Below are 25,019 nucleotides of genomic sequence, written 5' to 3' on the forward strand. Positions count from 1 at the left end.
ATTCTTGAGTTGTAAGAGATCTTTATATATTCCGGATACAAGTCCTTTGTCAGTGAGGTGTTTTGCAGATATTTACTCCAGTCTGTGACTTGCCTTTTCATTTTATTAACAGTATCTTTTGAAGAGGAAAAGTTTTTAATTTTGATGAAGTCCAAATTATAAATTTTTCTTCTGTGCCTTCTATGGTTTGTGTTTTTTGTGTCCTAAGAAATCTTTGTCTAATCCAAGGTCAGAAAGATTTTCTTCTTTGCTTTCTTTTATAAGTTTTATAGATTTTGTGCTTACATTTTATTTGTCTGTGATCAAGGTATCTTTCATCAGTAGCACAAACTGCCTTGTGTAAAGGTCTTTGATTAGATTTCTTCCTAGGTATTTGATGATTTTTTATGCTACTGTCAATAGCATTGTTTTTTTGTTTTGCTTTGTTTTAGTTAGGACAGTAATTTATTAAGGAAAGCATTGTTTTTAAATTTTGCTTTCCATTTGCTTGCTGTTATAATATAGAAATATAATTGATTTTTATATATGACTTTGTGTCCTGTGACCTTTTTTAAGTGGATTTCATTGGGTTTTCTATATTCATAATCGTGTTGTCTCTGAGTGATCTTTTAAAATACGTATCTGATTATGTATTTCTTGTACTCTCTGCTCTTGCCATTCTTAACTCCTGCAGCTTTTCAACTCCAGACCTTTCTTTGCTTATGCTGCTCCTTTTATACAGTGCTTTGCCTTGCCTGACAAACTCCTACTTGGCCATTAAGAGTTGACTAAAACAAATATCCTGTGTGTCAGCACGTGCCTCTGACTTAGCACTTGTCCACTCTTCTGACTGCCTGTATATTTATTGGTCTTCCTCAATAAATGGCTAACTTTTGGAGGGCAGAGAGTAGCTTACACGGTGTCATATTCCTTGAGCCCAGCACAGAAAAAGATCTATCCAGTAAGCTTTGCTTAGTTGTTGGATGATTGCATTCATCCTTCCAAAGAACTGAATGCACTTGGATTGAGAGCAGAGTGTTTGCCAGCCAAATTCATTGGCAAAAGTATATATGGAGTGTCAGCTGTGATACAGGGTCTCTTCAAGGCAGTGAATGAGAATCCCCCCAACCTATGAGCTTTCATCTATTTATGAAGAGATGAGAATCATTTCAGGCACTGATAAATGCTGTTATAGTAGTCCAGATGAAAGTTGATGATGGTTTGGATTAGGTTGGTACAAGTGGTAAATGGTTGATTCAGGCTTATTTCAGAGTAGAAAAGGATTTACTGATCGATTGGATATAGATGATGTTTTAGCTTGCCAATAAAAAGTACCAGACTGCTTTCTTCCTAATTTCAGCTGTAAGCTATCAAGCAAATGGCTCTTTGCTCCCCAGGACCTCAGCTCTTTGAGCTCTCTTTTCCTGTGTGTCTCTGATTTTTTTTTTTTTTTTAAGATTTATTTATTTATTTTAATTTCCCCCCCTCCCCTGGTTGTCTGTTCTTAGTGTCTATTTGCTGCGTCTTGTTTCTTTGTCCGCTTCTGTTGTCGTCAGCGGCATGGGAAGTGTGGGCGGCGTCATTTCTGGGCAGGCTGCTCTTTCTTTTCACGCTGGGCGGCTCTCCTCACGGGCGCACTCCTTGCGCGTGGGGCTCCCCCACGCGGGGGACACCCTTGCGTGGCACGGCACTCCTTGCGCGCATCAGTGCTGCGCATGGCCAGCTCCACACGGGTCAAGGAGGCCCGGGGTTTGAACCGCGGACCTCCCATATGGTAGACGGACGCCCTAACCACTGGGCCAAAGTCCGTTTCCCTGTGTCTCTGATTTTTATCAGACTCAGCAAGAAGGTGGCACCTCAACCTCAGTCATGCTTTTCTGAGGCAGTCTAATTGTAAAGGTCTCATACCCATAGGAGTGGATTAGTTCTCTTTTTGGGATTCATAGAAAATTTTCACATGGATGACGAGGAAAAGAGAAAATCAAGGATTACACCAGTTGAGGAAGGCTTTGTCCTGGTGGAGAGATCTTCATGAAGATGGGCATGACGAGTTCTTTTTTGGCCCTTTAAAAAGTTTGAGATGGGAAGTGGATGTGGCTCAAGTGATAGAGCTTCCCCCTACCATATGGGAGGACCTGGTGAAAAAGAAGAGAAAGCGTGCCTGCGCGGCGAGCCAGTGCCTGCGCAAGTGCCCTCATGGTGAACCAATGCCCACCCAACTGCCTGTGAAAATGCCCAGGTGGTGAGCCAGTGCCCATGCAAGTGAGTCATGCAGCAAAATAGTGACACATCAAAAGAGAGACAAGGGGAGAGTCAAGGTGAAGCATAACAGAAACTAGGAACTGAGGTAGTACAATTGACAGGGAACCTCTCTCTATATCAGAGGTCCCCAGGATCAAATCCTGGTGAATCCTAGAGGAGAGAAAATGAGAAGAGAAGACAGCACAGAGCAAAAACAGCAGGGTGGGAGGAGGGGAAGGGGGGGAAATAAGTAAATCTTTAAAAAAAAGTTTGAGATAACAGATATCTATGGAGGTGTGGATTAGGAAGGTGAATGAATGAAATTGATGTTCAAAGGGATTGGTCTCAGTCGGAAAGAAAAATTTAGAGTCATCAGCATAGAGATGGCACAGAGGCCTTGAGTTTGGATGTCTGTCTTTTTTCAGTGCATAAAAAACAAGCAGGAGTTAAACGTTTTTGGTTTTTTTTTTTTAGCTTCCCTTTTTCTGGATTGCATATCTAATTTAGAATGTAATTGATTAGGGTGTAGCTTTCTTTTTCATCACCCCTTGTGAGATGGGCAGCTGGGTTGAGGAGCCCAGCAAAGCTCACTTGCTTATTCTGGACTGCTAGTAGTCTAACAGACTGGGCTGATCTCAGAAAAACACAGCGCTGTGTATATAGATTAGTACTTCATTAGCTTCGTTACTTGTGATTTCCGGGATTATATTTGCAAATCATATGAAAAGCAAAGCCTTCAGGTGTTTTACCTCAGTAAGAATAACAGTTTCTATGCCTTATTTCTTACTAGTTGATTCCAGGAGTGAATTCCACAAAGAAGCAAATGTGTTTTGACTGGGGACCGGGGGAAATGCTGGTGTGTGAAACCTCATTCAACAAACAAGGTAGTTTTTTGTTTTTTGTTTTCCTTCCAGATTATCTGTCTTGGCACATTTAGTTGTTTTCTCTTTATTCTTTCAGCCTTGACTACGTGAGGCATGAAACACTTGAACTTATTTTGTACCATTTGTATTTTTGAAACCTTAGTTGTTTTAGATTCCATAAATTTATGAGGCCTGGAAGATGTTAAGTCCTGAGAAAAAAATTAATGGCAGTCTTCCTGGCGTTAAAGGTTTTCTTCATATTTAAACATTTAATTTTTTCTCCCTTGTCCATGGTGCCTAAATTCTCTTCACAGCACAGCATAGCACCTCCTTTATTGTGAAATTTTTCCACTTTCGTGGCCATTGCTTGTGTTTGCAGTGTGAACTCCGTTGATTAATAGTTCTTAGGCTGAGTTAATCTGGAGCAGCAGAGGCAGAGATGGAGCTAGAGAATGAAATGGCTTGTCCTTGTCTTTTGTTCTCCTCAGTTTCATCAACTATTAGATATGGGTCCCTTTATGCCTAGTACAGACTCCCTTTAGTAGCAACATAAAACTAAAATCTTGAAATTTGATTTTCTTTTCTCCATTTCAGAGAGAAGTCTTGGAAAATGTTGGTCTTGCAAATCCTTGATAGGTTCATTATTCAAATATGAAGATTTTCCTCCTTTTATATAAGGAGCAAATTGAGCTAGCAAAAACCTTCTAATTTTGGCAGATTATATGATGTACAGCTTATGTAATTTTTCAGAGATGTGTTTTTTCTTGATTTTATAGTTAAGAATTGTCCCTTCTGATGCTAAATCTGTATGGGATGTATGGGTATCAAAAATCCCAATCTTGGGAAACGGACTTTGGCCCAGTGGTTAGGGCGTCCGTCTACCATATGGGAGGTCCGCGGTTCAAACCCCGGGCCTCCTTGACCCGTGTGGAGCTGGCCATGCGCAGTGCTGATGCGCGCAAGGAGTGCCGTGCCACGCAAGGGTGTCCCCCGCGTAGGGGAGCCCCACGCGCAAGGAGTGCGCCCGTGAGGAAAGCCGCCCAGCGTGAAAAGAAAGAGCAGCCTGCCCAGGAATGGCGCCGCCCACACTTCCCGCGCCGCTGACGACAACAGAAGCGGACAAAGAAACAAGACGCAGCAAATAGACACCAAGAACAGACAACCAGGGGAGGGGGGGAAATTAAATAAATAAATAAATCTTTAAAAAAAAAAAAAAAAAATCCCAATCTTGGCAGAGCTGTAGAATCTGCCCAGGGAATAATTGCTCAGGAGAGACTCTTCAGTGACTATTTTGGGAGGGTAGCTTTTCATATTTAGTGGGAAATCATATCAACATTTCTACTTTGTCATAGATTGCTGGAAACACAAGGTTGTCTTTATTTTTTTCTTTGTATTTATTGAAGTCATACATAAGACAAATCACTAAACATCATAACCTGTTACAGAAATAATTGTGGAAATTTCCCACAAATAGGCAACTTATAATTTATTATTAAGAGTCTTTTCGTTGCTCTTGAAGAATAATTTAGTCAATTCTTTTTTTTCCCCTTCTTTTTAAGGCTAATGGTAATAGCAAGTAATATAAAAATAACTTGTACTTGACTTTGAGATTATATAAAATTTTGAATGTAGGTTTCTCTTACTGGTTGCATTTTTTGGTTATCTTTCAGTTGAATGAGGTGAAAAGTCCCAAAATGTGCTAGGGAGCTAAGGAGGAAAGTCTGAAATTAAACATTGGTGTTAAAAAATTCATCTGGGGGAGCAGATGTGGCTCAAGTGGTTGAGCACCCGCCTCCCACATGGAAAGTCCTGGGTTCGGTTCCTGGTGCCTCCTGAAAAAAACAACAACCAGCAAACAAAAAAACCAACTCAGAAGCTTGTGTGGCTCAGTGGTTGAGTGCCATCTTCCCACACATGAGGTCCTGGGTTTAATCCCTCGCTCATGGTACCCCCCAAAAAAGAAAAAATTCTTCGTAATTGATAAGTGATAATCCATATCATTTTTTCTTTTAAAATAAAGGAAATCAGTAACAAAGAAACTAAAGCTTTTGTAACTTAGTTAAAATTTTTAGAGTGGGTTCATTTTAGGGAGTGATGGTGATAGATGTTTAATTTTTTGTGTGTTTTATTTCAGAAAAATCAGCAACAGTGCCAAGCTGCCCCTTTATCTATATTATCCGGAAGGATGTAGATGTTTACTCTCAAATCTTGAGAAAACTCTTCAATGAATCGCATGGAATCTTTGTGGGCCTCCAGAGAATTGAAGAAGAATTAACTGGAAAATCCAGAAAAGCTCAGTAAGTAGGTTGCTGGTAGGTACTGAGGTTCACAGCTAAATTGTGAAAGGTCAAATGAAATGTGTCCTTGTCCTCTGTATGACGGGTGGATTGCCTGGAGAAAGGGACTCTACTTCTAGTTTGTGGCCTTAGTACTGGGCAGTGTAAATGACCAGGGATAAAAAAAAGTCTTATAGGGACTATGTGAATGGCTGTCGATTGACTGGATAGCTTGGTAAGTTTTGTTTATATTCTGATTTGCCTGTAAACAATAACTTTCAAGACCTTCTCTATCAAGAGACCAGAAAACTAGTGTTCTGTTTATAGACTAGGGTGAGTCAAAGTACGTTTCATGATTAACTTCATTAATATCAGAGTGGTATTAGTAACTGCAGATTTTTGAGCCCTACCTCAAAACATCAAAACAAAAATCTCTAGGGGTGGGATCTAAAATTCTCCATGTGATTCTTTTTTTTAGATTTATTTTTTATTTCTTTCTTTTCCCCTCCCCCACCCCCCCTTCAGTTGTATGCTCTCTGTGTCTCACTATGTGTTCTTTGTCTACTTGGATTCTTGTCAGCGACACCCAGAATCTGTGCCTCTTTTTGTTGTGTCATCTTGCTGCATCAGCTCTCTGTGTGTACGGCGCCACTCCTGGACAGGCTGCACTTTTTTCACACTGGGCAGCTCTCCTTATGGGGTGCACTCCTTGAGCTTGGGGCTCCCCTACATGAGTGATACCCCTGCGTGGCACGGTGCTCCTTGCACACATCAGCACTGTGCGTGGGCCAGCCCATCATACGGGTCAGGAGGCCCTGGGTTTGAACCTTGGATCTCCCATGTGGTAAGTGGACGCCCTAACCATTGGGCCAAATCCGATTCCCTCCATGTGATTCTTAAGCACAATGGAGTTGGAGAACCTCTGGGTTGGATTTTTATCAGTGACCATTCGTATGGTTAGGGCATATGCAGTGCTGGTATTTTAGTTTCTTAATAAGCTTTTTTTTTTTTCTGTTTTACTGCCCCCCCACCCCCCATTTTATTGTTGGCACTTGCTGTCAGCTCTCTGTGTCCATTTTACTGTGTGTCCTTTCCATATCTACTTTGTCTTTTCTTCTTGTCTTTCTCTTTAGGAAGCACCAGGAACCAATCCCAGGACCTCCAGTGTGGGAGAGACACTCAGTTGCTTGAGTCACCTCAGCTCCTTGGTCTACTGTGGCTCTCACTGTCTCTCCTCTGTATTTTCCATTGTTGGGTTATCTTGCTGCACCAGCTTTCTGTGGCATGGGCCAACTTGCCGTCATCAGGAGGCCCTGGGACTCGAACCCAGGGCTTCCCATATGGTAGGTGGGAGCCCAATCTCTTGAGCCACATCCGTTTTCCCCTTGATAAGCTTTTTACAGAGGAATGATTCTGGACAATAACCCTGGTTAGCCCTTGTGTGTGTCTCTGTGTATCATGGGCTTCCAGAGGCTCTGGGAGGGAAACGGATGTGGCTCAAGCAATTGGTCTCCTGCCTAACATATAGAATGTCCAGGGTTCGATGCCCAGGGCCTCCTGAGGGCAAGCTGGCCCACATGAAGTGCTGACCCATGCGGGAATGTGGCCCCGTGCAGGAGAGCCGCCCTGTGTGGGAACACCACCCATTGCGGGAAAGCTGCACTGCACAGGAGCGCCGGCTGACTCAGAGAGCTGACACAGCAAGATGATGCAAGAAGAGACAAAGAGGAGAGAAAATAAGAAGACATAGCAGAACACAGGAGCTGAGATGGTACAAGAGAGTAATTGCCTCTCTCCCACTCCAGAAGATCCCAGGATCAGTTCCTGGCACCACCTAATGAGAATACAAACACAGAAGAATGCACAGTGAATGGACACAGAGAGCAGACAATGGGGAGAATGGAGAGGGGGAGAAATAAATAAAATAAATCTTAAAAAGGGGGGGCGGCTCTGGTACAGAATATTGGTGACTCAGAGAAATCTGTTACCGCTTAGAGGAAAAATCAAGTCAGAAGCACTATAAATGCCCTGAAGATGGGACCCTTTCTTAATCTGTGGACCTTTTCCCCCGTCTCCCAGGACCGGCAGTATAGTAGGTGCTCTAAAATGTTTTTTGAGTGAATAAATGAATGTCCCAGTTGTGGAATGGTAGCTTAACTCCTCTTTGTACATGAGGACAGCATATTACTTTGGGATTTTTTGGCCAGATGAGCCAGATATCTGGGCTTGTACCCTCAACTACAAAATGAGGTAACCACATCCACGTCGGGCATTGTAGTGAGGATTAGTTGAGACATTGTGTACAAGCTGCTTAATGTCCTGCTAGCCATATGTAGGCCATATGCAGAAAGGGGTGATCTGTTTTATCCCTTATTTCTTTTTCAGAGGTACAAGGGCTGGAGATTGAACCCAGGACTTCATGTGCAAAGCAGGCACTGAACCACTGAGCTATACTCGTTCCCCTGATCGTTTTAAAATAGGGATGATAGGTGGCCTTTGCATCTCTAGGATAAATATTTTTCTTGCTAAAAATTGTATCTTGGTACCTATCAACCAGTTTCTTTCTTATGGATGTTTGTTTTGTTCTGTCATTTCATGTTTTTAACAACTTTTCTGAACTAATTTTAGACTTACAGGAAAGTTATAAAAGTAGTTCAGATAATTTCTGTATATCTTTCACCCAGCTTCCCCTTATGTTAATATCCGACATAACCATACTAGTTATTATTAAAACCAGGAAATTGACATTGATGCAGTATTATTAACCAAACACCTTATTTAAATTTTACTAATTTCCCCCTTAATGTCCTTTTTTTCTCTTCTGCAATTAAATGAGTTTGCATTTAGGTTTGTTCTGTTAGTGTTTTGCAGTCATTGCTTGTCTTTCATGACCTTGACACTTTTGAAGAATATTGATCAATTTTGTAGATTGTTCCACAGTTTGGGTTTTTCTGGTGTTTTCTTATAACAGGACTGTGTTACTCATTTTTGGCAAGACTCCCACAGAAATGATTATATGTCTTAATGCATCATATTTTAGGCTTCATGATGTCAGTATTTTATTACTGGTGATGTTGACCATCGTCATCTGGTTAAGGTGGTTTCTGCTGTCCCTTTGTGGTTATTAAGTATCTTGAGAGAGATATTTTGAGACTGTGTAAACTCCTGCTCCTTAGATTTTCACCCACTGTCTATTGGTAGATTTTGTCTGCAACCATAATTACTATGTGTATTTGCTCTTGGTGGTTTTTTGTTTCTCTCTTTCCTTCTGCATAGTAATGTGGACTCATTTATTTTATTCTATCATTATATAATTTATTTTGTTGCCATATCATCATTCTGGCTTCTGTACTCTTTCAGCAGGCTTCTATCCTTTTTTCTTTCTTTCTTTCTCCCACCCCCCCCTTGTTTCATGCTCGCTGTCTGCTTCCTGTGTGTTCTCTGTGTCTGCTCATCTTCTTTTCTGGAGTCACCAGGAACCAAATGTGGAACCTATCATGTGGGAGGGAGGCGCTCAATCGCTTGAGCCACCTCAGCTCCCTGCTTGTTGTGTCTCATTGTGTTTCCTTGTATCTCTTCATTGCATCATTTCATTGCATCAGCTGGCTGTGCCAGCTTTCTCGTCTTCTTTAGGAGGCACTGGGAACCAAACTTGGGACTTCCCATGTAGTAGGTGGGTGCCCAACTGCTTGAGCCACATCTTCTTCTCAGGCTCATCTTGTATGTCATTTCATTTTTTGTAGATTGGTTCGAGTGAGTAAAAACTACCGATCAGTCATAAGAGCATGTATGGAAGAAATGCACCAGGTTGCAAGTAAGAATTTTTTTTTGTATGTGGTAGTATTTAAAATATTTACCTCACTGTAAATACTATGTTAAAATCTCATTGACATTCTAGTCCCAGACTCTTACTTTTCTGTTTTATACAGTCCTTAACTTTGGCAATTATCTTCAGTGCGTTTTTCAAGTTAGAACGTATTGAATTGATTGACTGGTTGACAGTGATAAGACTAAAGGGCCAAATTAAGGCTCTTTGAAAATTGCACTCCTAGTTCTGGTAATTTAAGGACACCATTCCTTTAAGAACCACATGACTCCCAGATGTCCGTAGAGCCTAGTATAGGGTGATGGTACACTACATCAGATAGATTCAAGGGGGCTGAATTACAACTAAAAATGCTAGTTGTAACATGAGGACCATGGTTTTAGAATCATTAAACTACAACAAAGGAATTTGAAGCATTAAAAACAAACTAATCTTACAAAGAATGAAATTGGACCCCTGCTTCACACCATATCCAAAAATTATCTCAAAATAGATTAAAGACCTAAATATAAGAGCTACAACTGTAAAATTCTTAGAAGAAAATGTAGGATAAGTCTTCAGGACCTTGTATGACTTAATGGATTCTTAGATATGACACCAAAAAGCATTAGCAAAAAAATCAAAATCAGTTGGACTTCATCAAAATTAAAAACACTTGTGCTTCAAAGGACATTATCAACAAAGTGAAAACAAAATGCATAGAATGGGACAATATATTTGGAAATCATATATCTGATAATGGTGTAATATCCAAAATATATGTAGAATTCCTACAACTCAACAATAAGAAGACAACCCAATTTAAAAATGGGCCAAAGGCTTGAATAGACATTTCTCCAAAGAAAATATACAAATGGCCCATAAGAACTTGAAAAGATGCTCAAAACTTAAAAAGATGCTCAACGTCATTAGAGAAATACAAATCAAAACTATTATGGGAAGATAATTGAGTAGGAAGCTCCAGGAATCAGACCCTCAACCAAAAACAATTATTGAACTGTCAGGAAGTGTCTGAGTCAATTATTTTGAAACTCTCATGGAACACTGTGCAGCATCCAGGGAAGAGCTGGAGGAGAGGCTGGTAAATTGCGGTAAATGTGGGTGAATTTCACCCCAAGTGCAGTGGCTACCAACCCCTGTCCTCCAATTGTGCGGGAGGTAGCAGTAGGGACAGCAGCCAGGCTCCTGGTGCAGCTTGGTGGTGCCAGGGTGGGCTATAAGGACCTAGTCCTCCAAATCCTGGGGTATGGGGTCTGATCACTAGTCACAGAATTTTATCAGCTATTTCAGATTGCTGTAGGCTGACTCTGAATGCTGTCATTCTTTCAACCCTCCTCAGGCAAAAGCCACTGAGGACTCTTAAAGAGGCAATACGTGCTTGTTTGCTTTTTTTTCTTTTCTATTTTAAAAAGATTTATCTATTTCTCTCCCCTCCCTCCATTGTCTGCTCTCTCTGTCCATTTGCTGTGTGTTCTTTTTTTTTTTTTAAAGATTTATTTTTTATTTATTTCTCTCCTTTTTCCCCCTCAGTTGTCTACTCTCTGTGTCCATTCACTGTGTGTTCTGTGTCTGCGTATATTCTTTTCAATGGCACTGGGAATCTGTGTCTCTTTTTGTTGCATTGTCTTGCCACTCCTGGGCAGGCTGCACTTTTTTTGTGTGGGGTGGCTCTCCTTACGGGGTGCACTTCTTGCATGTGGGGCTCCCCTATGTGGGGGACACACCCGCGTGGCACGGCACTCCTTGCATGCATCAGCACTGCGCATGGGCCAGCTCACCACATGGGTCAAGAGGCCCTGGGTTTGAACCCTGGACTCCCCATGTGGTAGGAGGATGCTCTTTCTGGTGAGCCAAATCCACTTCCCTGTGCGTTCTTCTGGGTCTGCTTGTATTCTCATTAGGCAACTCCGGGAACTGATCCTGGGACCTTCCAGAGTGGGAGAGGGGTAATCATTCTCTTGTGCCACCTCAGCAAACTGGTTTGCTAAGTCTTTTACTGTATCTCCTCTGTGTCTCTTTTTGTTGCATCATCTTGCTGCGTCAACTCTCTGCGTTGGCCAGCACTCCTGCGCAGGTTGGCACTCCTGTGTGATGTGGTACTCTGCATGGGCCGGCACTCCATGTGAGCCAGCTTGCCTTCACTAGGAGGCCCTGGGTATCAAACCCTGGACCTCCTATATGGTACTCGGGAGCCCAATTGCTTGAGCCACATCTGCTTCTCTATTTTCTTTCTTTCTTTCTTTTTTTTTTTAGGATAAATAGATCACACAAAACATTACGTTAAAAAAACATAAGAGGGGGAAGTGGCTGTGGATAAATTAGTTGGGCTTCTGTCTACCATATGGGAGGCCTTGGCTTCGTGTCCTGGGGCTTGTCCACATGCTGCAGAGCGCCACCCGGCCTGCAAGCTCTGTGGAGTGCCGTGGAGTACCACCTGGCCTGCAAGTGCCATGGAGAGCCAACTCAGCAAGGTTGCAAAAAAGGGAGACAAGTAAAAACACAGAAGAGCATGCAGCAAATGGACGCAGAGCAGACAGCAAGCAAGCTGTCGGGCGGGAGGGGAATTAAAAAAATAAAATGCAGACACAGAAGAACACACAGCAAATGAACACAGAGGAGATGGTATACAAAAAGCCACAGGGGGTGGATAAAAAAACAACAACAAAAAAATAAGGTTCCCATATACCCCACTTTCTACCCCATCCCCGCTCCTCCCTCATCAACATCCTCTTTCATCAGTGAGGCACATTCTTTGCATTGGTGAATAGACCCTGGAGCACTGCCACACCTCATGAACCATAGTTTACATTGTAGTTCACACTCTCCCCCAGTCCATCCAGTGGGTTATGGCAGGATAAACAGTGTCCTTCATCTGTCCCTGCAGTTTTGCCTGTTTTTTTTTTTGGTTATTTTTTTTCCCTCCCCTTTTCTCATTCCATTCCTCAATTGAGAACAACAGGAGTTTGGAAAAGTCACAGATTGATAGCTCCAGCCCTTAACAAGAACAACAAAAACCTTAGCAATCCCAAAGGAGTGGGAGAATTAGATTTCCAGAGTTATAACAACACAATGTTTAGAATTCCAAACTCACAAAAGAATCAGGAAAGAATGGCCCGTTCACAGGAAAAAAAAGAATTTGCCAGAAACCATTCCTCAGGAATCTCATACATTGGAAATATTAGTCAAAGATTTTAAACCAACTATCTTTTTTTAAAAAACATTTACTTTTTATTTATTTTTCCTCACCTCCTCTTTGTTTGCACTTACTGTGTCTGTTCTTCCTTGTTTCTTTAGGAGGCACCAGGAACCAAACCTGGGACCTCTGGTATGGGAAGGAGGTGCCTAATTGCTTGAGCCACCTCCAATCCCTGCTTTGTTTTGTCTCTCATTGTGTTTTTCTTTTTGTATCTCTTGTTGCATCATCTTATTGTGTTGACTTGCCGCATCTGCTCATCACATCAGCTTAATGTCTGCTCGTCCTCTTTAGGAGGAACGGAGAACCTCCGCTCCCTGCTCTGTTGTGTTTTTCATTATGTTTTTCTTCTTGTGTGTCTTGTTGTGTCAGCTTGCCATGCCTGCCTGCCACACCAGCTCACTGTCTTCTTTAGGAGTCTCTGGGAACTGAACCAGGAACCTCCCATGTGGTAGGTGGGAACTGAATCACTTGAGCCATATCCACTTTGCCCCCCCACCAACTATCTTAAATATATTCAGTGATTTAAAGGAATCTATATGCAAAGAATTAAAGGAAACAGGGAAAACATTGTCTGAAAAAAATAAAAAGATGTAAATTATAAAAAAGAACCAAACTAATTTTGGAGCTTCAAAGTACAGTAATTGAAATGAATAATGCAGTACATGGATTCAGCAGCAGATTTGAACAGGCAAAAAAAGGACCAGCAAACCTCAAGACAAGACAATTGAAATTATACAGTGTGAGAAGCATTAAAAAAATAATGAGGGAAAATGAATAGGGCCTGAGGGAGGACCTGTGGGATACCATTAGTATATATTAACATACATATCATTGAAGTCCCAGGAGGACAAGAGTGACAGAAAGGGGCAGAAAAAATATTTGAAGAAATAATTGCTAAAAAACTTCCCAAATCTGATTAAGGAAATAAATATACATATCCACGAATCTCAACAAACTCCAAGCAGGATACACTCTAGGAGTTCTACACTCAGACATATTATAGTGAAATTGTCAAAATCCGAAGAAAAAGAGAGAAACAACTTGTCACATTCAAGGGATTCCCAGTATGATTAGCAGCAGATTTCTCAGCAGAAACCAGGGAGGCCAGAAGACACTGGGGTCACATATTTAAAATCCTTATGGAAATAAAGCTGCTGTCAGCCAAAGAGGTCCTGATGCAAAATACCAGAAATGGGTTTTTTTTTTTCTCTCTCCCTTTCTGTCCCTCCCCGCCCCAGTTGTCTGCTCTGTAGTCCATTCACTGTGTGTTCTTCTGTGACAGCTTCTATCCTTATCAGTGGCATCGGGAATCTGTGTTTCTTTCTTTTCTTTTTAAAGATTTATTTTTCATTTATTTCTCTCCCCTTTCCCCTGCCCCAGTTGTCTGTTCTCTGTGTCCATTTGCTGCATGTTCTCCTTTGTCTGCTTCTGTTGTCAGCGGCATGGGAATCTGTGTTTCTTTTCATTGCTTCATCTGGCTGAGTCAACTCTGTGTGTGCGGCGCCATTTTTGGGCAGGCTGCACTTTCTTTCGCACTAGGCAGCTCTCCTTATGGGGCGCACTTCTTGCGCGTGGGGCTCCCCTACGCGGGGGGACACCCCTGCACGGCACGGCACTCCTTGTGCGCATCAGCACTGCGCGTGGGCCAGCTCCACTTGGGTCAAGGAGGCCCAGGGTTTGAACCGCGAACCACCCATGTGGTAGACGAATGCCCTATCCATTGGGTCAAGTCCGCTTCCCAGGTTGGTTTTTATAAAGGGTACTTATTTTGGGTAGGAGCTTACAAATACCAGGCCATAAAGCATATGTTACCTACCTCACCAAATCTATTTTCACGTGTTGGCTGCTGATGTCTGCGAGGGTTCAGGCTTCCTGGGTTCCTCCCTTCCTCAGACTTCTTTTTCCTGGGCTCAGGGTTTCTCTCTTCCTGGGGTTTCTGTTTCCTCTGTGAGCTTATTTCCCAAGGTTCCAGCTTAAGGTTTCAGCATCAAACTCCAACATCAAAACTCCAGCATCGGGAAGCGGACTTGGCCCAATGGATAGGGCGTCCGTCTACTACATGGGAGGTCTGCAGTTCAAACCCTGGGCCTCCTTGATCCATGTGGAGCTGACCCGTGTACAGTGCTGATGTGTGCAAGGAGTGCCGTGCCACGCAGGGGTGTCCCCCACGTAGGGGAGCCCCACATGCAAGGAGTGCACCCCGTAAGGAGAGCCACCCCACACAAAAAAAGTGCAGCCTGCCCAAGAATGGCGCCGCACACATGAAGAGCTGACACAGCAACAAAAAAGAAACATAGATTCCCGGTGCTGCTGCTAAGGATAGAAGCCGTCACAGAAGAACACACAGCAATGGACACAGAGAGCAGACAACTGGGGGGGGAGGAGAAGGGGAGAGAAATAAATAAAAAATAAATATTAAAAAAAAAAAAAGAAAAACAAAAACAAAACTCCAGCATCAAAAACCCTCAACTCTATGCTTTGCCATGCCTTTCATCTGTGAGTCCAAAGGGTGGGGATTCAATGCCCTACTGGCACGAGAGGTTTACTTGGTTACTGTTAATCAAGGAAAGCTATGAATCCAATATAATCTAATATGCCTAGAAGAAAAGATCAGTTTACAAACATAATCCAATATTTCTTTTTTGAATTCATCAATAATATCAAACTGCTACAGCTGCCAACCAAGAATTCTATATCTGGAAAGTTATCTTTCAAAAATGAGGGAGAAATTAAGACATTTACAGACAAAACCTGAGGAGTTCATTACTGGGATACCTGTCCTAGAAGAAATTCTAAAAAGAGTCCTTCACGGGGAATGGACTTTGGCCCAGTGGTTAGGGCGTCCGTCTACCACATGGGAGGCCCGCGGTTCAAGCCCCGGGCCTCCTTGACCCGTGTGGAGCTGGCCCATGCGCAGTGCTGATGCGCGCAAGGAGTGCCGTGCCACACAGGGGTGTCCCCCGCGTAGGGGAGCCCCACGCGCAAGGAGTGCACCCATAAGGAGAGCCGCCCAGCGTGAAGGAGGGAGCAGCCTGCCGAGGAATGGCGCCGCCCACACTTACCGTGCCGCTGACGACAACAGAAGCGGACAAAGAAACAAGACGCAGCAAAAAGACACAGAAAACAGACAACCAGGGGAGGGGAGGGGAATTAAATAAATAAAAATAAATCTTTAAAAAAAAAGAGTCCTTCACACTGAAATAAAAGGACACTAGACAGTAACTTGAAATGATGTGAGAAATAAAGAACATTGGTAAAGGTAACTACATAGGTAAAAATTAGTATACTTTTGGTTTGTAACTTCTACTGCCCTATGACTTAATAGGCAAATTTATAAAATAACATTTTAAAAATATATGTTAATGGGTGTACAATGTATAAAGATGTAATCTGAGACAACAATTTAAAGGAAGAGAGGAGGGAAATACTTACAAGTAGAAAGCTTGTATACTCCTAAATCTAGGTTGGTACTAGTCAAACTAAGATGTTAAAGATAACTACTGAAAAAATAACTGAGCTTATGTTACTGAGTGTGATGGAGTTGGACTCAGATGTGAACTTTCTACATATGCCTCTTCTGTCATTTTTACTGAACCTATGGTTGGAGCTGGGGTTGGTATATACCCAGGAGACTTGAATCTCTGGACTGTCCATGTGCCAGCTGGGCCCTGAGTCTCAGCAGAGTTGCAGCAGCACCTACTCTGGTTTGTTGGACTTGCACAGGTTGGCTAACAGGGAGGTGAAGATGGTCAACCACCACACCTGGGAACTGAGAGTGCCTACAGCTCCAAGCAGGAGAGTCACATCCGTCAACCATGTGGGATCTAATCCCCCTCTTGATATAGAGGTGGAGTGGACATCACCAACCCAGGGTCCACAGGATGGCAGGAATAAAATATGGATTAGAGTGAACTTACTGGTATTCTACTATAGAACTGTTGTGGCTAGTAATGGAAGAAACTGTAACATTGATCTGGAGAAAGTGGCCAAGGTAGTTACTGAGGGCAGGGAGAGGGAAGAAGAGATGAGATGTGGGGGCATTCTTGGGACTTTGAGTTGTCCTAAATGATATTGCAGGGACAGATGCTGGACATTACATATCCTGCCATAACCCACTGAATGCACTGGGGGAGAGTATAAACTACAATGTAAACTATAGTCCATGTGGTGCAGCACTGCTCCAAAATGTATTCACCAAATGCAGTGAATGTGCTACAATGATGAAAAAAAATAAAAAATAAAAAATACAGAGAAAAGGAAAGAATAAAGGAATCAAAATGGCACAGTAGAATAAAGCAACTAAATGCAAAAAAAGGCAATAATGGAGTAATTGCAGTGGATTTTTAGATTTTACACTGAAGGCACAAGCAGCAAAAGAAAAAAATAGGTACAGGAGCTTCATCAAAATTAAAAAGTTCCTCAAAGGGCATTATCAAGAAAATGAAAAGACAATTTACAGAATAAGGGAAAATATTTGACGACCATATATCTGATAAGGATTTAATATCCAGGATTTTTAAAGAATGCCTACAACTCAACAACTAAAGGACAACTCAATTGAAAAATGGACCAGGGATGTGGATAGACATTTCTCCACAGAAGATATTCAAATGGCCCATAACAAATGGCCAATAAATGTATGAAAAGATGCTCACATCACTAGCCATTAAATAAATGTAAATTAAAAGTGAGATGAGCTATCACTTCATATCTACTAGAATGTCTATTAAAACAACTGAAAATAACAAGTGCCAGTGAGGATGTGGAGAAATAGGAACTCGGATGCGTTGTTGGTGGGAATGTAAAAAGGTGCAGCAACTGTGGAAAGTTTGGTGGTTCTCATAAAGTTAAACGTAGAATTACCCATATGACCAGGCAATAGCACTTCTAGTTATATACCCAAAGGAACTGAAAGCAGGAACTCAGACAGATATTCGTACACCAGTGTTCATTGTGGCATTATTCACAATAGCCAAAAGGTGGAAGCAACCCAAGTGTACGCCAACAGATCAATGGTTAGATGGAATGAGATATATCCATGTAATGGAATATTATTCCCCATAACAAGGAGTGAAGTACTGGTAAGTGCTACAATGTGGTTTAATCTTAAAGACATCATATTGAGTGAAATAAACCAGATTTTTACAAAAGAACAAATACTGTATAATTTCTCTTATGTAAAATACTTAGAATAAGTCATCATAGAGATAGAAAGGAGAATAGTGGTTACCAGGGGCAGGCATGGGGCAGAATGGTGAGTTAGTGCTAAATGTTTTGGTTTGGGATGTTGATAAAAGTCTAGGAATAGATAATGGTGAAAGTTATACTGTATTGTTAAGTACTTAATGTCTAAGAGTTTTTCACTTAAAAGGCTAAAATGATGTTTATGTTATGTATACATTACTACAATTAAAAATAAATTTATAAATAATTTTTAAAAAACATGAAATACCACTTTACCCCCACTAAAATGACTATTATTTTAAAAATGGAAAATAAGTGTTGGTGAAGATGTGGAAAAATAAGAATCCTTGTACATTGTTGGTGGCAAAGTAAAATGGTGCAACTGCTATGGAAAACAGTTTGACAGGTCCTCAAAAAGTTTAAGATAGAATTACCAAGTGGCCCAGCATCTCTACTTCTAGTTATACACTCGAAAGAATTGAAAACAGGTCCTCAAACATATATTTGTATACGAATGTACCTAGCAGCATTATTCACAATAGCTAAAAGGTGACAGCAATGCAAGTGTCCATCAACAGATGAATGGGTATGGAATATTAGCCATAAAAAGGAATAAATCTTCCTTTTTTTTGTAGTACTGGGGGCTGGGAATTGAACCCAGGACTACATATGTGGGAAGCCGGCCCTCAAGCCCTGAGCCACATTGGCTTCCCTGAGTTGGTTTGTTCATTTGTTTTGCATTTTTTGTTTGTTTGTTTTCAGGAGGCACCGGGAACCGAACCCGGGACCTTCCATGTGGGAAGTAGGTGCTCAGCTGCTTGAGCCACATCTCCTCCCCAGTAAAGCTCTTATATGTGCTACAAAATGGATGGACTTGGAAGACTACATGTTGAGTGAAATTAGTCAGACCCAAAAGGACAAATATTGTATGATTCCACTTCGATGAAATCCCTAGATTATGCAAATTCAAGTGACAGAAATTAGATTACAGAGGTGGGAGAAATGGAGAGTTAGTGCTTAATGGGTACAGAGTTTCTCTTTAGAGTATTGAAAAGTTAGGGTAATGGATTGTGGTGAAGGTAGCACAATGTTATGAATGTAATTAATGTCATTGAACTATATACTTTTAAGAGTGGTTCAAATGGGAAATCTTTGGTTGTATATGTGTTTTTGCCACCATTAAAAAAAAACCTGAGAAAATAAAGAAACAAGGCAGAAATCTTAGGACCTAGGATGTGAAGTTATAGCAATAAGAATGAAAGTTCCACTGCTCACTTGAAATGTTTTATGTTTTGTTAGTTGCTGCTAAAGACCCAGCTAGTGGCCGCCAGTTCAGCAGCCAGGTAAGGGAGGGGACCACGTTTGTTGTATTGGCACCACTATGTCCTTCTGTGTCCTGGGCATCCACTTTGGTGGTTTTGCAATCACCATTAGAGCAGAAGGCTCTCTCCTTTCTAGGTAGACAGGCAGGTTCTTGGGGTGGCAGGGTCGTCTTGAGTTTCCTGGGCCCCTTCAAGGCATAGCATAATGATGTGCTTGATAATTACTTGTACGAGCTTTCAGTTCTTACAGGAAATATATGTCCTAAACACATTGTGTTGATGTAGCTGTCATCTGAGATAGAGAGTTGAGCTTTTGGAACCACTGCTTAGTCTCATAAACCCTATGAACTCAACATTTTTACTGCGCTTCAGGTTTTTATACTTGGAGCTGGAAGGTAAATTACAGAACTCTCTTTAGTAGAATCTTGGTAATTTTCAAACTCAGTAGTAATTGGGGGCAAATGTGCTGTCTCTGAAGGCCGCAAAGCATTTATCTCCCCTTATGAATAAGATGTGATGGTGTCTGGATAGAAGGATGGAGGGAGCAGAAGACTATGGATTCCTGAGGGCAGTATCCAGGTCTGATTTATTTTGGGGTCTAATGTGGACTTTTCCTTTAATAGACTGTTTCCTAGACTTAAGTCCTTTGAATACCAACTTCACAATATTTGCTGTACCTATATGTTCTTTATAATATTATTTATTGAATATTTTTCTAGGATTTGTCTCTTTTTACTCAAAGCCTGTTCCTAAACCATAATAGTCATCAGATCATAACATGTGATATACTAGATATATATGTATTTTTAATGTACCTTAAAATAAAATCATAGCCAATAAAATTTAAAAACAGGTTAGTCTGCATCTCACCACCTAAAATTCTCTTACTTGCTGCCCTCAATAAATCTCAATAAATACTGGCTTCATGAATAAATACACAATTCAAGCTCTGCTTTGTCCCTTTGCTCTGAGAAGAAATCTCAGAAATCTTTTCACACAAAACCTGGTCTCTGTTTTTTCCTTAGGTCTCCATTTTGTCCGCAATGGAGCTTATTTGGAACCTATGTGAGATTCTTTTTATTGAAGTAGCCCCAGGTGAGCATGGACTAATTCTGTCACCGCATCAAAGGCGTCCCCTTGACACCTGCCGCTCTTCTTTCTGTCTTTCCTAGTTGTGGTGGATATTTTGTTGGCTTGAATGTTCTTTCTGGCAATTTTTATCAATATAACTATCACAAAGCATTACTAAACACCCAGAGAAGCCTGGCATTTTGTTAGATATGCAAAAAGACTCATAAAGCCCCAATGTGCCTTGTAGAAGCCTAAAATATTTTATTTCTCTCTTCCTGCCCCCCGTTGTTTGACTTCACTTTCTGCTCTCTGTGCCCATTTGCTGTGTGCTCTCTCTGTCTGCTCATCTTCTCTTTCAGAGAACCAAATGTGGGACCTCTCATGTGGAAGAGAGGCGCTCAGTCAGCTGAGCCACCTCAGCTCCCTGGTTTGTTGTGTCTCTCATCGTCTTTCCTCTGTGTCTCTTTCGTTACATCATCTTGTTGCCTCAGCTCACTGCGCTTGCCTGCTGCACCAGCTCGCCTTCTCCAGGAGGCACCGGGTACCAAACCTGGGACCTTCCATATGGTGCCAGGAGCCCAATTGCTTGACTACATCTACTTCCCGGGTGGGCAGTATTTATATCATGGACTGGTCAAGGTTAAGAACATTTTAGGAATGTGAGGAGGGATTAGATGATGGAAGCCTGGTGCTTTCACAGCTCCTTGACTAGTGATTGGGGTGTGGAGACCCTGCACGATAACTGTCCACTTGTGGAATTACTTTATTGATCTTGAATTCAGTATTTGTCCGTTGCATAGCCCGACCTGAGTGGGCGTTCTCTGGAGGTGCGACAGTCTCTTTTGCATTTCTTTTAATGATTTATGTTATCCACAAATGCATGTTAATCTCTGTGTAACCATAGCATTTTACTCATACTCCTACTAAAGCATTGAGCAACTTGAAATTAAAATTAGTTGCTTGATGCCATCTCTTCCAGTAGATTTCGAGAACTGTCACTGTGTCTTTTATTATTGTTATATGCCTAGCACCTTGTTAGAATCAGTTCTTAAATAGCCATGACTTAAATAGCTGCTGAGTGTCGCATGTTGTGAAGAATCCAGCCTTGCAGGCCGGGGAGGTCTGGTCCATGGTTCAATAAGAGGTGCAGCTGTGTGGCACAGGAGGCCTATCAGTAACAGCCAGTTTGCTTTTCCTAGCTCTATCCTTTATTAGGGACTGTGTTGCCTACTTTGTCAGGACAGATGTGCACACTTGGGAGGAATAAACTACCTCCTATCTAATCAGCTCGTCTAACTTGCATTCTCTGTGATAAGGGGAAAGGAAAATTTACTAGAAATAAAGCTGTGGTTTCAGCATGTGACGTGAGTCTCCTTCCAGCTGGTCCTCTCCTCCTTCACCTCCTCGACTGGGTTCGTCTGCATGTGTGTGAGGTGGACAGTTTGTCAGCGGATGTACTGGGCAGTGAGAATCCAAGCAAACATGAAAGCTTCTGGAACTTGGTAAGACTCACATGCAGGCTGGGCCCCCCCTTGCCTTCCAACTTGCCTTCTGTCCTCCCTGTTGCTGCAAGGTACCTGCCGGGCCATTGTGAAGCCTTCCTGGTCCTTGGTGGCTGTGATTATGGAGACACTCATAGGTCTTTCCTTCCCTGCTCCTTGGGAGAGTTTAGAATTCAGTTGCCTTGTCAGAAAAGTAATGCCTTGTAGGTTTTCCAGTGGGAAAACAAAATGATTTCTTTGTGTATCTTGGGAAGAGAAGGCATGATGATAATACAGAAATGACTGATAGAGGCTGGGGTGGAGATGGATTGGATATAAGTGGGCATGGAGGGGCTTGCTGAGGTGATGCAATTTTTCTGAAACTGAATGGTGCACAGCTATGTAATTTGACTGACACCCACTGAATTGTACACTTAAAATGGATAAACTTTTGGTGCATAAATTTTCTCAGTAAAGCTGTTAAAAACAAAACCAAAAAGACTGATAATCCCAAAGTCATTTTGGATTTATCACTTTGGAAGCCATCGTGTGTGTGGGGGGAGGATTATCCTATGCCTTTAAGAACAATACTTTGCTCCATTCACCTCTACTGCCCTGTGACCTAATTGGGAGGTGGTAGGGGAGAGGTTGCTAGTTGACTTGAATGATGGAAAGTTGATTAAATTTGTAAAATCTGGAATTCTCCAGTAAGGACTACTGCCTCTGCAGTGGTTTCTGGGCCTTGGTGCCAGGAGGTCAGTATGGTAAGGGGAGACTTTGCTCAGGAAATACCGGGCTGAGATTTTGAGTCTCTGGTTCATTCACTATTTATTAAATGCCTACTGAGAGGCAACAACCATGACAGATCCCTGCCCTTATCGGGGGAGCATGAACTCCTAAACAGGTAAAATGTGTACTGCCAGGTAATGAGGTCCATGGAGAGGAGAATTGGAGGTGCTCGAGTGGGGTGGGGGCTTCGAAAAGAGACTCGCTGATGAGGTGATGTGGCTGAGCAGGTTAAGAGCTATAGGAGGGGAGGAGAGCTGTGCGGAGGGAGGGAGGAGGATCCTTCCGGAGCAGATGCTGTGTCTTAAGGCGGACTCGAGGGGTGGCAAGGAAGCCAGTGAGCCAGGAGCAAGGCAGCCTCCTCACTGTCACAAGGGCTGTTGTGCTTAGGCAGTAGCATGTGGTTAAGAACGTGGGCCCTGGGGGCCAAACTGCCTGGGCTTAGCACCCCAACTCTGCCTCTCACTAGCTGGGAGATCATGAATGAGACCCTTTACAGCTTTAGTTTCCTCATCTGTATAATGGAGAATAGACCTGCACAGAGGGCTGCTATGACCACTAAGGTAGTTGCAGGACATAAATGTATGTAAACTAGTTCATATGCTTGGTGTGTAATAAGGACTACTGTTTTCTTCCCCATTGGACAGTTGAGCAAAGGAACGGTATGACTGGCTTTCAGATGCTTTTCTGGCTGCTGGCCCTGTTGAGGGGAGCGAGGGCAGAGGCAAAGAGACCAGCTTGCAGGCTTTCCAGGGAACCGGGCAAAAGCTGGTAGGGGCTTAGAGGAGGATAGCAGCTGTAGTAGGAATTGATTACACTCCATACAGCTTAAAGATGGAGTTGGGCTCTGCTGATGGATTGGATATGGGTGTTTAAGAAATAGAAGAAAGTGGGAGGGTGGTGGTGGTGAGGAGATTGGTTCTAGACATGTTGATGTTTAAGGTGCCTATTAGAGACCCAGGTGGAGACACTGGATAGGCAGTAAAATGGACAAGCCTAGAATTGAGGGAAGTAAGTTCAGGCCATGGAGAAAAATTTAGGAGTTATCAGTATACAGATCTATGGCTCTTTTGAGCATGACTTACAGTAAGAAAAATATTTTATTTTGTATACTTTACACTGCACTCTGATATTTTATATTTCATTGGGTTTTTTTTTTTTCTTCAAAAAGTTGGTCACGACCTGTAGTGGATGTACCCTGTAGTTTGAAGAATGTAGTACAGTAGCAAAACCGCAAGACTGGGTAGATCACCCTGGAGGGAAGGAACTTTCCCCAGCGCTGTGTCCAGGGAGGTAGAAAGCCACCGAGGGGGCAGAGGGGGCCAGCCGCCCCCACCCCCGCAGGGCTGGGCCTGCCCTGAACGCATGGTCTTCTTCCAGGTGACTATCTTGGTGCTGCAGGGCCGGCTGGATGAGGCCCGGCAGATGCTCTCCAAGAAAGCTGATGCCAGCCCTGCCTCCGCGGGCATGTGTCGGATCCTGGGGGACCTGATGAGGACAATGCCCGTTCTCAGCGTACGTGGGGAGCAGTGTGCTCTGCTGGGTGCTGGGAGAGGGGTTAATGCACGAAGCATCAAGGGTTTGTGTGGTCATGGTGTCTCACAGCTGCTGTCTTCCCTTAGCCTGGGAACACTCAGACCCTGACAGAGCTGGAGCTGAAATGGCAGCACTGGCATGAGGAGTGTGAGCGGTACCTCCAAGATGGCACATTCGCCTCCAGCCCGCACCTGGAGTCTCTTTGTAAGGTCTGTGAGAAGCAAGCCTGGGTCTTCCTTAGTAAGCTGGCTTCCCCCAGGAGGTGTCGCATCAAGCAGACACTTGGTCCTCTTTGGGCAAGGCTATCCACAGGCTCAGCAGGGAAGGAGAGGGAGCTTTCAGACAAAGTGCTTTCTTGGGGATCAGCTTATTGACCACTCTAGAGGAGGAAGAGGAGATTATAGAAGTTGCCTCTGAGACAAGGCTGGGCTAAGCGCTCATTGCCCCTGGAGCTAAGGGGGAAATACCTCTCTGCTCAGATCATGCTGGGAGATGAAGACACCCTGTTGGAGCAGAAGGAGCTTCTGAGTAACTGGTACCATTTCTTGGTGACTCGGCTTCTGTACTCACATCCCACAGTAAAGCCCATTGATCTGCACTTCTATGCACAGGTGAGTCTGTGCTCACTGGGGCAGGTGGGAATCCTGGTAGCTCGGCTCCCTGATGGGTCACTTTCAATGTGTGGCCTCTTTGAATTGAACCTCTCTGTGAAACATGAAGGGGCTTTTATTTGGCCCTTTTTGAAGGAACACGTCACCCTTCTCCAGGGTTCCTTGCCTGACAGCCCTGCTTGCCTTCTTGAGTCTCTGCTTCTGTCCCGGGCTCTGAGTAGGTCATCACCTTTCCATAGTCAAGCCTGGACCTGTTTCTGGGGGGTGAGAGCAGCCCAGAACCCCTGGACAACATCTTGATGGCAGCCTTTGAGTTTGACATCCACCAAGTGATCAAGGAGTGCAGGTAGGTGTCCCTCCCCTCTCCTGCTGTCCTGTTCCTTCTTGTTGGCGGCTTACCCTCCCTCCTGCAGTCCTGCGCTCTGCTTGGCCAGATGTAGGGAGACCATGGGGCTTCTCTCTGGTTGGGGCTTGAGGCTACCATACTAACTTACATTTCAGCAATGTTTATTTAAAATAGCACTGCAGGAATGACTTTGATTTTTCAAATCCAGAACAGAGCCTATTTCTTGGTACCTAACGGACAGACAGCACTTCCCAGCAGTCACACACACTAGGGGGTCAAGGGTCAGGCTCATGCACCCTCC

General features: G+C 43.0%; 1 protein-coding gene across 3 annotated transcripts in view; it reads left to right on the forward strand.

Annotated features, from left to right (window-relative positions):
- Positions 1-25,019, forward strand: part of NUP85 (nucleoporin 85) — a 36,338-nt gene that overhangs the window by 3,075 nt on the left and 8,244 nt on the right. For 2 of the 3 annotated variants that reach the window (XR_188410.5, XM_004463860.5), the window contains exons 2-11: positions 3,011-3,104; positions 5,218-5,380; positions 9,103-9,173; positions 18,865-18,908; positions 19,913-19,982; positions 21,339-21,460; positions 23,606-23,740; positions 23,848-23,970; positions 24,241-24,372; positions 24,612-24,718. Coding sequence is in view for 2 of the 3 variants with exons in the window: in XM_004463860.5 (XP_004463917.1) it covers positions 3,011-3,104; positions 5,218-5,380; positions 9,103-9,173; positions 18,865-18,908; positions 19,913-19,982; positions 21,339-21,460; positions 23,606-23,740; positions 23,848-23,970; positions 24,241-24,372; positions 24,612-24,718 (1,061 nt within the window). In the remaining variant the exon portion in view is untranslated. The remainder of the gene's footprint in view (positions 1-3,010; positions 3,105-5,217; positions 5,381-9,102; positions 9,174-18,864; positions 18,909-19,912; positions 19,983-21,338; positions 21,461-23,605; positions 23,741-23,847; positions 23,971-24,240; positions 24,373-24,611; positions 24,719-25,019) is intronic. The other variant, XM_071210799.1, reaches the window with a different exon arrangement.

This window comes from Dasypus novemcinctus, chromosome 21 (assembly GCF_030445035.2).
Source record: "Dasypus novemcinctus isolate mDasNov1 chromosome 21, mDasNov1.1.hap2, whole genome shotgun sequence".
Lineage (NCBI taxonomy): Eukaryota > Metazoa > Chordata > Mammalia > Cingulata > Dasypodidae > Dasypus > Dasypus novemcinctus.